The 13,368-nt window shown below is 38.7% G+C and overlaps 1 protein-coding gene across 1 annotated transcript in view; it reads left to right on the forward strand.

Annotated features, from left to right (window-relative positions):
* Positions 1-13,025, forward strand: part of FAM171B (family with sequence similarity 171 member B) — a gene marked incomplete at both ends in the record, with an annotated part of 30,679 nt that extends 17,654 nt beyond the window's left edge. The window contains 7 exons of the mRNA XM_082285576.1: positions 3,645-3,878; positions 4,582-4,674; positions 4,969-5,124; positions 6,911-7,078; positions 10,640-10,756; positions 11,296-11,419; positions 11,690-13,025. Of these exons, the coding sequence (XP_082141702.1) occupies positions 3,645-3,878; positions 4,582-4,674; positions 4,969-5,124; positions 6,911-7,078; positions 10,640-10,756; positions 11,296-11,419; positions 11,690-13,025 (2,228 nt within the window). The remainder of the gene's footprint in view (positions 1-3,644; positions 3,879-4,581; positions 4,675-4,968; positions 5,125-6,910; positions 7,079-10,639; positions 10,757-11,295; positions 11,420-11,689) is intronic.
* Between the last annotated feature and the right edge of the window lie 343 nt (positions 13,026-13,368).

Genomic DNA, 13,368 nt, shown 5'->3' on the forward strand with positions numbered 1-13,368 from the left:
AGAGGAATCCCTTCCTCCGAGGCAGCACAAATCAAATTAGCAAGGACTGAGTTCTTTCTTCTAATTGTGGGAGTTCTGTCAAATCTCTTTAATACTGAGATACAGCTGACCCAGTTGTGTTTGGCACGTGTCATTGACCAGAAAAAAGCACAAGGTTCATCCATTGTTTAAGTTTGCAGCTTTGCTTTTGTTAAAAAGTTAACCAACCATTCATTTTTTTATGTGAATTTTTTTTCAGTATATTTTATTGTGATTAAAATATCCTACTGCAGTTTCGATCATAGTTGAGACTTAAAAGTGTCCTTAAAGACTTGTAAATCAAGATATTTATAAAAAGGAAAAGAAAGACAGTATTTTCTTTGCAAATTATGTGTCTTGGATGTTACTATGACATTGTTAATAACTGAATGCCATTAAATCTGTGATAAATTTGCACAATAAATGGATGTGAGGCTTGTGAGGGGGTTGGTTTGGGGAGGGAGCTGGTCGTGGGATGTCAAGCTTGGAAAGATATAGATCAGTGCTGTAGGACCAGAACTACAAACTCTGAGCTCTAGGGCCATGGGATTGTTGTGCTCTTAACTGGGCTGCAACAACTGGTCTCCAAAACTATGGTGAACATGGCTGTGTGAGTAAAAAATTGTTGTTACTGTTGGATTCTGGCTTTTTTTCACTTGGATTTTTAACACGTTATTATTTCACAAGCATTTGGATAGAGGCATAATGATGTGTCCTCATGTCTTCTGTTCTGTTACTGTTGAGGAGTGGAAAGGTTAATTTTTTAAAAAAGTCTCTCCAAAACCATTGCACCAGAGTTGCAAGTGACTTGTTGGCAGGGTATATTCTAGTTGATATCACCAAATCCAAGTGCAGGCAGGGCATGACTCCCTGCCGAGCTGGAGACTTCTTTTTGCCAGGAAGACTTGTTTTAGCACAAAAGAAAGGCCAAAGGCACTGAGAGCCAGGGGTTGAGTCTCCTTTAATCTGTGTCTGGATATTCAGGGCTGTGAGGTGAGCACTCCTCTCTGGAGTAGCTGCTGCCTGTGTGTGACAGTCACATAGGTGGGGACTCTTCCAAAGCTGCCACTGGAGAGCCTTGTCTCAGCAACCCCCCTGGGATTTCAATCCGCATTTCCAGCCTCGCGTCTGCATCTCCTCAACACCCCTTCAGGCAGAGTATCACTTTTGGGAAATGCTGTGGCAATTTCTATACCCATAGGAGAAGGAAGTAATCAAAGTTCAGCATGGCTAAAAACAGCCGATGATATTTGTCAGTTCACCATGAGAGAGTGAAAATAGCACAGTTTTCTACAGTTTTACAGTCTTTTTTTTTTTTTTTGGGAACCCAAAGATTCTAAGAAAGTGGGGTTTAATATGGCTGTGACTGAAGGAGATGAGAGGAAGAAATAGTTTTGCACAGAACAACCTTTGAATTTACCAACAGCTGGAGGAGAGCTGTGGCATTTGCCCTCACTCCTGTATTTTCTTGTTAGGCTTTTTGTCAGCAGGAAATGGAAAATACTCATTGAAAGTATGGAATGATTGAAAGAATGTCTCTTTCTGAGTACATTTTAGGTTTTAATTTTTTATGACTTATTTCAGCTGTTAAAACTCGGCTCTTTTTCTCCTGACTTGATTCCAGCTGTTAAAATACCAGTTTATAACAGGCATTTCTGGTATTGCTTCTTACTGGCATGAGCTTGAATTTTTTACTGCTGAATTTCGTACTTTTAAATACCATTTCATTATATACTCCTGACTTCCAAATGATTTCTGGATAATAATATTGTACACAGCCTGTTTCCTCTCCTCTGTAGCCTTTTAACTAGTCATTGGCCAGGGGCAAATGACCTGTTTTTCAAGTTTTGGCAGCCACTGGAATGATGCTAGTATCTGTGTAACTGGATCAATGCCTGGAGGAGCTGTTTGGAGCCCACAATTTGCTGACATGACATAATTTTTTTCCCCCAATTATTATGTGATTTAAAACTCCTCTAGCACAGCAATTTAAAGAAATTTTATTCTCGAAATATCTTACATAAGGAAAAAAAAAACCCACCCAGATGACATTGTTCCAAGATTATTGTGCATTTTCTGTTTAATTCTGTTAAATACGTTTGAGTACACTGGGTCTTTTTTTATTTTTCTGAAAATATGTATTAATTTGCTCAAGGAGATGTAGATTTTTGTATAACACTGCAGAGAATCAGTCTGGCACAGCTGGTAAGTTTTTGCTTTGTATGTGGTAAACAGTAATAAATTGAGGACAGTGTAGCTTTTGTTGTGTGCAGGTCATTTTTTGCATGAATATACGATATGCTCCATGCATATAATAGATCTAAATAAATACTTCTTTCAGAGAGGCCCAACTTGGGCATCTCCACTACACACTGGATTTTTTTGATGGATTGCACTTGGCTCCTCAAGACCTATTCATTTAAATCAAGGTCAGTGGCAGTAATCTCTTGGTGCAATGTCAATCTCAATTATAGTGGGGATAGTATAATGAAATTGAAGTATGATTTTAGGTAGATACATTTCAAATAACTTAACTTGACATTTGACCTAAATAGAAATGCATATTCGTGATGAATGTGTTTGAAAGTATTAGGATACAAAGTAGTGCAGTGGTATTGAATAGTAGTATATCTGTAACCAAAATCCTGGAAAATTTGTTATTAAAATATTTTTAACAGTGATCCATAGATATTTTAATTTCTAACAATAAATTAATTTTATTCTGGAAATAATGTGGAATTCTGTCCCTTTTCACATACTGTGAAAAGACTCCCTAATAATTTATTTGCCATCAGGGTGGAAGAGAAATTGAATGTGGTTCAGAGCACCTTGAGACTGCTGTTCAAGTGGATTTATTATTTTCAACATACTTTTTAGTCACTGTAATTATGATCTCTGCAAGGCACTGGGTATGGTACGGACTATCAGATCTTCTAATTGGCAGTAGAGAGATACTGTTTAGAAGTTGCAATGTCGGAACTGAAAAGTAGCCCGGTGTAAGTCTGGCGGGAGATAGTTTAAAACAGTGTCTGGATGCATTTGGTTGCTTTATAGTAACATTACACATGTAAATATAAATGTGTTGTCCCTCTGTCTGTAGACATCAGGTTCTCTGCTTTTACAAACTCAAGATGCATCTTGAAATGTGTGTACCAAGCCCAGGGTTACACTTGGATAACAAGACCATCTGTATTATCAGTGTGATATTGCAGAGCATATTAAATCTCACGTCATCACAGATGCGTTCTTCAAGCTTAAACAAAAAGGGGAAGATTACTTTGTAATTTGGTTTTGACTGGGTTTTGTTTTGGGGTTTTTTGGGGGCTTTTTGGGGTTTTGTTTGGTTTTTTTTGTTTTGTTTTTGTTTTTTTTAAAACTGGTTAGTTACTATGTTTGTTGAGTTTGATAAACACTTTTTGACGCCTTTGTGCCCTGTCTTAAGGTTTTTTGTTTCCCTCTTCTCTGGGGTATATAATTGCATGGTTACCCCTGCCTTTGGCTAGAGATAGAGATCCACTGTGCAATGGATGAATAACAAAGACCTGAACTCCAGGACTTCTTTACAAGTTTATGGTCCTTAGTTGTGATGCATTATCATGACCTCCTGTTTTTCTTTTTGTCAATAGGATCTGTTTTTACACTAAAAGTTCAAGTAAATGACGTCATCAGTCATCAGTACCTGCGACAAGCGGTGGTGGAGGTGTTTGTGAACTACACCTTGACAAATTCTACTCTTACTGGGAACAATGGAGCAGTGTTAATAAAAGTCCCCTACAAATTAGGATTAAGCTTAACTATTGTCTCATACAAGGATGGCTACCTGCTGACACCTTTGCCTTGGAAGACTGCAAGAATGCCAAGTACGTAAGCATCTTACAGTCCTATTATTAAACTGTATCTGGCAGTAATTAAATTTCTCTCCCAAGCTGTCTGGGTAGTTGCTGTCAGCTGAACATGACTCAGTGAAGTCAGTCAAGGGAGGTGATGCCTGCCAATGCAGATCTAAGGGTGAACGGTCTGTTAAACTTGTCAAAATTCTGATTACTCTAAAACACAAAATAGTCCTTTCTAAATCTAAGTAGGTTATGTTGTGACACACAGTGAATTCTTAGAAATTTTTTTGCCTAGATTTAGCAAAGAGCTGTTAATGTGTTCTGACAAAAATCCTGTTGACCTGAGTGATTCCTGGAGTGCCGATGCTTTTTGTCCTCTATGACAGGTATAACCTGTTGTTACAGCTCCCCTTAAGCAGTGTTTCCTCACAGGTTTTCTTGTTTAACTACTGCATACTCTTAAAAAGGTACATGATTTTTTTTAAAAAAGAGACTTTTAAGAATTCTAGTCACTGTTTATCCATAGAAGGTATAAAACAGTAGCAAACATTCAACAGAGGTCTTTCTGCCTAAACACTAAAATTGCTGCTCTGGATAACAGGAGTAACTTATTTAGTCTTCATGTACTCTCTGGTTTATTAAGTGCTCTGTTCAATATTTCTTTGGATTTGGAGACCTTGGAGGATTTTTTTTGGTTGCACGGTGTAACAGATATTACCATTTTCCACAGTATACTCGTCCGTGACGCTCTCATTATTCCCACAAAGTCAAGCTAATATATGGCTGTTTGAAGATACTGTCTTAATTACTGGAAAACTGTCTGGTAAGTTCTGTGTATGCAGACTGTAATTAAACACTTTGTGATAGCCATCTGTACACACATGGAAAAAAATTAAGCATCATCTTATTCTCATGTAATACCTATCCACTCAAAGCCAGATTTTCTGTTAATTACGTAGCTGTATGAGGGGCTGTGACAAGTGCTAGACTGGAAATACATAAATCATGGAGAAAGTGGGTGAAAACAGGTTGTTATGCTAAGTGGATTTCTGAAGAGTAGTAAAAACACTGTTTGTGTGTTTTACTGTGGCTAAGACAAAATATTACTCTTTTACAGATGCCAAATCTCAACTGAGTGTTCAGTTTCCAAAATCTTTAATAAAGCTTCCAACGAATCATATTGCAAATGTTACAGCCTATCTGACAGTGCCAGAGCAATTTTTGAAAGTGGACAGCTTTCTCTATACAACAGGAATTATTCTAAATAAATCAGGTATGTGAGTATGTTGGTTAAGAATTCCTATAAAAAAAGATTATAATATTAAAATGCATATGAGTGCACAGTGTTTCAGAAAAACATATGCTTAATTTAAGAGGGCTTGAACCTGTTTCCATTATATTAAATCACAAAGCTTTGTTCCATAGGAGTAAGCTATAAACACATCAGGTGAGTAATCAGTGTTACTCTTTGTTGGTCCTTGTAGTATGAGAACGTATCTTGGTGCACTGAAATACTCCTTCAGAGTCTGCTTTCACATATATGTATATATATATATGTATATGTTCAGAATTTCATGAGCCTGGAATTGGTTTAGTAAACACCTTAAAAATGCAATTATAGCCAGACTGTAAACTAGGAGAACCTAAAGAAATCAGTGTAACAGCAGCCATTGACTTCAGCTGTGGGGATTCTGCATTTTCACTGGAGTGATTGGTTCTAGGGCGTTGCACCCAGCACAAAGATTGTGTGGAACCTCTTGCTTGGCTCACAGTCAGTCAGTGTGGGCAAGTTTGGGACCAAGTGGTCCCTGTGTATACGGCGCACAGTTGTAATAATGTTTTTTGTGCATCTGTTTCACTGGAGAAGCACTAAGTGGTTTCATGAGTCATAACTCTGCTCTTATACCACTGGATTTTTTAGTATTTGTCATTCTATCAGATAGTTTTTTAATTTGCCTAAGTGCAGTAACCTCTGGTAGGTTGTACTGTGTGCAGTTCCATCTTTCTTTTGTTCTTTTCTTTCTATTCCCAGTGGATCTGAAGTCATGAGGCTCTGAAATTCATTGTAGTGCATGAAGAGGGCACTCCATGGCTTATTTAAACTCGTTATACTCTATTCTTTAATTTTCATTCCATCAAAGGCATCATATATACTGATATTTTGACATAGATATTTTAAAATCTTTTGTTATCAGTATTTCATCTCTTTAAATGGAAGGCAGAAGGGAAGAAGCCTAGGAGACTAAGCAGTGTTTATCCTCTTCGAGTTTTCCCTTCAATTTGTCTGGCATGTGTTTTAAATTATTCATATACCCCTAAAGGAATAGGCTTCGTTTTAGGGCAGGTGGAAGCTAATTGATATCTGATGTGCCAGTTCTCTCACAACCAGCTTCTAACAGCCTGCATAGATTTAACATTATTCTGCTGCTTACTAATTCTGTTTCAGCTTCTCTCACCATCTTGTCATATTGGGCATTCTGGAGCATTTGCAAACTGCTGAAAGGGAAACAAAGGAAAGATACTTTCAGGCTGCTTTGTAAATGCAACATTTCCTCTGAGTGCTTTGACAAGCCTCATGATTACCTATTCAGTTAATTCTGGCTGCCAGATTAGGAAATTAATCCTTACAGGAGGAGTTCCATATGCCTTCAGTTTGATTCAATGTTATGTACATTGTGATTATACCAAAATTCTTGTATGATCTGTATTTCACATCAGTTAGGTGTTTTCCAACCTCATTATCTGAGGGGAAAACCCCTCCTTCCCCTGTCCCAAGACAAGTTTTGCCTCATCGTTAATTCTACAGTCAGCATAGAACCTGGATGTTGCAAATCTGTTTCTCTTACAGCATTAGTATAGAAATGACTGTGTTTTATTTTAATCATAGGTTGTTAAAAGTTCAGAAGAAAAGTAATGTTGATTTTTATTTGACCAAATTGGTAACAGCTGACTGTGTAGCTGGATGTAGATGAGGACTTGCCTTTAGTAGTTTAATTCTTAACTTGTTTCTTTTAAAATAAACTATGAATGGAGAATTACAAGAGATTTCTTGTTTTCAGGTTTCAAAAGCATGGAATTAACTCCTCTTGCTGCCATATGTGTAAATGTTCTTTTGGCTGGGAAAGAACTGAATGTAAATGGTCCCATTCAGGTTACACTTCCTCTTCCCACAACTACTGTAAAATCAGGAGATGCTGTACCTGCCTGGACATTCGATATGAAAATTGGTAAGTGGGTTAAGTTATTTGTTATTCTGCCTTCCAGCACACGCCTGTAGTTTCGGGCACACGGCACTGCAGGTCATGGAACAGTGATGGCACTATTCTAAGAAGTGATGGTCAATAGATGGTCAATTTTCTTAATGGACTACCTTGAATTGTTAGTTCAAAAAGCTTTGGTAAAATTCATTAGCATTCCTCTTGCCTGCTTTTTTAATGTGCTGGATTTTTATTTTCGTGGGAGGTTGAGTATTCACAGAACATATATTTTAGATGATGTTAAATTTCAAGCCTAGTAATTTTGTGAATTCTTTCTTATAAGAAAGCAAACCAGAACTGAAGGTTTGGATGCTTTGTTTCCTAGAGTGTAGCTCTAAAGATCCTTTGATGCTAGAACTGGAATAGATGTTGCTTCAGTTAACAAAAACAATTCAGAAAGTGAAATGAAGGGGAAATAAAAGTTATTCAAGGGAACAACATCGTTCTTCCAAAATGCAAAGAGGAGGCTGGGGATTAGTCATTCTAAAGCTTTTGTCATCCCTTCATGTCTAATTTTAGTCAGGAGTGAGTAATGAGCTACATCCACATAACCCATTTAGATGACCTGTATTAGGTGTGGGTGCATTAATGTCCTGATTGTCCTACATTGTACCTTATGGTTGCCATCACACTTCAGCTTGAAATATGCAAGAGAGTTAGGAGGGCATGTGCTGCTCCTTGTCAAGGCAAAAAGCTTTTGTCCAGCTGTTGGAAGTACAGGAGAGGGACACCAGCTCTAACAAAGTGTTGTTTATGTGTTCAAGAAAGAAACTGATCATCTTAATGGAGAACAACTGAAGAACATGGATTTGAATTAAGAACATGCTAATAAAATTTGGCTAGGCTGTCTTGTGGGGAAAAAAGTAAATAGGATAAGTTTTGGCATAGAAGATTAAGTCTGTCTATACACCTAGAATACTTTAGAGGGGTAACTGGTGGGAAGAGATGGCATTTTTCATCAAAGAAAGGGTTTTAGTCTGAGGTGGCAAAATATCGCCCAGGGTTTAAATTTCTTACTGCCACAGCCACTTTTGCCAGCTCCTGTGCTCATCCTGTGCTGAGCTGCTTTAACTCCCTAAACAAAGCTAAGTCAACACTGTTGTTAAAACAACGAGTTGACAGAACTGGAGCAGCACAGGATCAGGTCAGAATATAAACCAGTGTAAGGTGTTTGTTATGTGGGTGTTGAGGGTCCTTCTCAGCATCCCTACGTAGGCATGTTGGCCTTGGGAGTAAAACAGGAGCCAGGATCATGGCATGCTGATCCAAAACCCAGTAAAACCAGTTGTTTTTTTCCTCTCCAATGGGATGTACTTTGACAGAGATTCCAGAAAGGCAAATTGTTTGTAATGGATGTTCTCTGAGGTGTACTGTTCACATGGAGCCTTCACTGCTGCTTGCTGAGGAGAGGGCAAGGAGGATGGCAAAAAAGGACAGAAACTTTTGGGGCATAACTTAACTTGAACTTTTTCTCCCATTTCTTCCTTTCTTACAGTAAAAATTTGCAACTGTATTCACTTTCTGGATGTTTATTCTTAAATATGTTTCTTTTATTTTTTACCTTTGATCCAACACATGAAAAATGACTTTTTCCCAAGGTAACTGAGTAATTGCAAGGCATGCTGTAGTCAAGGTTCTGGTGACTGAGGGCAGCTGAACACCTCAGCTCTGCAGCAAGCATTCCAGAGCATCCATAAGGAGCAGCAGGCCCTCATCTGAGCTGAATGCATAGCTCCTGCTGCACTCAGTAATGAGGCTCTGGCATCCAAGATGTTGCATGCAGGATGTCCCCAGCAAGACACTGACACAATTTTTAACTCTAAAGTCCGTGGGTAATGTGTTATGATGGTAATCAGAGCTCCCATGTCAGTATTGGAAGTGGCAAGGGAACAGGTCTGTGTGGGCTGACCCATATGCACCAGGAAAAAGATAGAAACTGCTTTCACAGGTCTGCCTGTGCAGTGTTCCCTGGGGTTACTCCAAGTGTAGTAGTACTGAGACTGTTCCTGGAAAATGAGCTTTGGTAATTGTACTCCAGCTGCTGTAAATGCAGAATTTGTTGATCTGTATTGAGTATGTCTTCCTTCTCACTAAATATTTTGCTGCATTAGTGCTAAAAGTGCTTTGTGGATTTTAATAGAATTACAAAAACCAGAAAGCTTGCATTCAACATTAAATTGAGAATTATATCCTTCTGCTTGAATGGCAGTAAAGCATAGAGAAAATGGGCTTACTCATTAATCACATTTTAATATTTTTTCTTAATACCTAGTATTTTCTATGGAGTATATTGGGGGAAGATGTAATTTACAGAAAAGGACAGCAAACAGTGTATAGCTTCTTACGGATTTGTTCAGTTAAGATAGAACTTCTGGACACCTAGAAATTATTTTTGCCTTTTATATAATGCTTGCTGGTATTACTCCTGACTCTGGGCAACGTTTCTCAGGTGGCTGAGAAAGCACTTTCAGAGCTCTAGGTGGTTGCTGCTGCCCTTCCCCTCTGCCAGCCATCACAAGCACCAGGAGAAAGCTGCATGTTTTACTGCTAAGTGATATTTTCTCTGTGTGTGCCTGTGCATGTGAGCATCTGTGGCAGGCATCCATCCTCATCTTTACCTCCTGGCTGGGAGATATTTACTTTTGCTTTGCTGAAAGAAGGGTCCTGGAAGAAAATAGAACTGAAATTCATATAAGCTCCATCTTACATGAGCTATACTATTTTCATACTTCGATTATTGGTGTTTAAAAAAAGCTGGTGGTTGTCTCTACCTCTCAGTATTTGCAGGTTGAATATGTAAGGTTGGTTACATGAGGATGTTTTCTGTCCTTAGAATTTCACAGATGGCCCACAATAAATGTGTTTAAGTGAATTAAGTATAATTCTCCCTCTTCTAATGGATGCTTTATTAATTGTAGAAGCGGGCATACCATAATACCTGTCCCATGTGTTGCCAAACAGATGGTGTGTCCTAACAATAGCACTTCCTTGGGCTAAGTGAACTGTTACAGCCTTGGGGCAGGGAGAAGGAGAGAAACATTCAAGACAAACATTGTTTATCCTATTGCAGCTTAATAAGATTAAAATGTTTTCCCACTAAGTTCTGCTAGCTGATGGTAAACTTGTGTTCACATGCATCCGTTAACCTGCTCCCTCATTTTTTAGTCTTGGCCTTCATGCATGCTTAAGGTCATATAATAGGCTTTCTCAAATTATTTGTGTGCATATCTATGTGCATATATGTAAAAGACATTTATTAATAGAAAATAAGTCATATTAATTTTACTTCTGGTAAGTAATGTTGATGCTTTGTTTCAAAGTAAACAGCCACAGAGGGATATTTGCAATGAAATTGTCAGGAGAGGAAGTTTGCCTGTTTAGCTAAAGCTGTGTAATAAACAATGGCTAAGTCAGAAGTTTCAGTTTTCTTATGACCTTGTGTATTTTTGGTAATAGCATAATTGCTGATGGTTTGAGGTATAGAAGAATCTTGCATGGCATGTGCAATGTTTGTCCTTTTTTTCCCCCCAGGTGCTTGGGTAAACCGTGGGCTAGGAATGGTCAAGGAAGTGGATGGTCAGTTAGTATGGACATACACTGCTCAACACTTGGGCTACTGGATAGCAGCTCCACTGCCTGGAACAAGAGGTATGGCAACAACTGGCCAAGCAATTGCTGAATGCCCCATGTAAGGCTGTCAGTTTGATTTCTTTATTTAATAGCAGGAAGGGAGAAGTGACATGCAGCTTCTTCACTTGGATAACTTTTGTTTGAGTCCTTACAGTGATTTTCATGCATGTTTTGTAAATTCATATGAAGGAATCTATCAGAGAAACAGTATGTCTGATTCCAAAACCAGATAGGACTCTCTGACAGAGTGCTAAGTAGAAAATGTAGACCACTTTTCTAAGTTAGTTTGGACAATTAATACAAATATAATTTGTCTGGAATGAGGTAGATGTCATGGTAAGGCTTTAGTACTTGAGATGAACCTGTCATTATATTGTAACCTGTTTGTATATTTTCTAGTTTGCTGAAATAGGAAGGTGAAAAGGGAAGGATGAACGTAATGCCATTGGAACACAAAATCACTGGAAAAGTACCGTTCAGTTTATTAGCTCTGCACATCAAGTGGAATAATTTGGTTTTAAGAACTAATGCTTGTCTGGTTTTGTTTGACAATCTAGAATCCATTATTAGTGCTGTTTCCAAGGACATAACAGCCTATCACACAGTGTTCCTTACGGCCATACTGGGAGGAACTCTTGTCATTATCATTGGATTTTTTGCTGTTCTTCTTTGTTACTGCAGGTAAGCAAAAAGAAGTTTCAGTGGGCTCATTATGAGTAGAGTTTGAGGTTGATAAAATAGCATTTTCAGGTTAAGACTTGTTTCCTTAGCTAAACTATAATGGGTAGCCTAAAATTTTTTAAGAAATTACAGTTACAGAATTTCATTTTAAGTTTGTGATATCCCATTACACTATGACTTCTTAACCAAAGTCTAACCTTCAGCTTTGCTAGTCAACAGTCCAGTATTTTGTAGTATGCTCTGCAGTCACCTTACTTCTCTTTTGCATAGGGATAAATGTCGTCGCACACAGAAGAAGGAAAAAAACACAACTAAGCTGGAGGTCATAAAAAAAGATCAGACAACGTCAACAACTCACATAAATCACATCAATGCTGTGAAAGGGTCTTTAAAGTTGGAGGATAAGTCACAGTTATATACACCGAAGATTTCTTCATACAGCCCTCAAAGAAGGCTGTCCATAGACACAGAAGACGGAAAATCACAAGACAATTTTAAAATCTACACAGAGGATGCTTCTTACCAGTCATCCTGTCAGACTGGTCAGGCAAGAAATTCAGCCCATTCAGTGGAGCCTAATGCTGGAGTGAGGCTTTTACAGCAGCCAAAGCACAGTAACAGTACTATTTCCCAGGCTCCTAGGGACATTCCAGACCAAAACAGATACCTTTCACTGAAAGAGGAGATATATGGGCTTTCCCACATCCCAGAACATCTAATGCATATTTACAATCAGCCTATTGCTATTCTTCAAACCTCAGACCTTTTCCACTCCCCAGAACAACTGCATCCTGCTAAATCAGCAACTTTGCCAAGGAAAGGGCAGCTGGTGTATGGCCCCATGATGGAACCCATGAATCGCGAAAATTACATGCAAACACTCCCCAAAATGCCAGTGCACTCTCATCCCCAGCCTTCTGCCTGCAGAGATGAAAACAGTACCCTGGGTGGTGAAGAGGGCTTACCTTCCCAAACATCCAACTGGAGCCGGTACACCAACAGCTTACTGGAATCTGTCTCTGTTCCTGGGACATTGAATGAAGCAGTTGTAATGACTCCATTTTCATCTGAACTTCAAGGTATTTCGGAACAAACATTGCTGGAACTCTCTAAAGGAAAACCATCTCCGCATCCTCGAGCATGGTTTGTGTCCCTGGATGGAAAACCAATTGCTCAAGTGAGGCATTCCTTCATAGATCTGAAAAAGGGCAAAAAAACAGAGAGTAATGATACCAGTCTGGACTCTGGTGTGGACATGAATGAGCATCATCCTAGTAGGAAACTGGAGAGAGAGAAAACTTTCATTAAAAGTATGCCACATTCTAAGATTCTTTACTTGGAAGATCTGGATCTGAGTAGCAGTGAAAGTGGGACCACTGTTTGCACTCCAGAGGACCAGGCTGTGAGGCACATTATGGAAGGAGGGAATGGGCCAGTCATAGAACAGCATGATGAGGAAGGTCTAAGAAAAAAATCTCTACCAGGAAGTCATGAGTCTGGTATCCTTTCTGCTAAAAAAAGGGATAGACCACCTCTAATGAAAAGAGATAGCAAAACCAATATCTGGAAGAAAAGAGAGGAGAGGCCCCTTATTCCTATAAATTAAAACACAGTGTGCTTTGTGCTTTTGCTCTCCCTGCTGGTTGTTGACCTCTTGGCTGCTTCTGTAATTCTGCAGTGTTGGGTTTACAAGGGAAAAGTTGTTTTCTAATACAAAAAGTTTCCTTTTTTTAACATACAGATTGAGTTACTAAACTTCAGCTGGGCAATTGATATTCCATGCAAATGGAAAACAGGGAAATGATACTTGTAAACTTTTCCAGTTCCTGATTTTATTGGCAGTATGGGGAAGGCCCACATTTTAATTAGCCTGTCATTCTTGGACACACCTTTGGGAATGCACAGTGAGAAATGTAGGCACATGTTTTAATATTTTTGTACTTGTTGCT

The sequence above is a fragment of the Coloeus monedula genome (genome assembly GCF_965178545.1).
Source record: "Coloeus monedula genome assembly, chromosome: 7".
Lineage (NCBI taxonomy): Eukaryota > Metazoa > Chordata > Aves > Passeriformes > Corvidae > Coloeus > Coloeus monedula.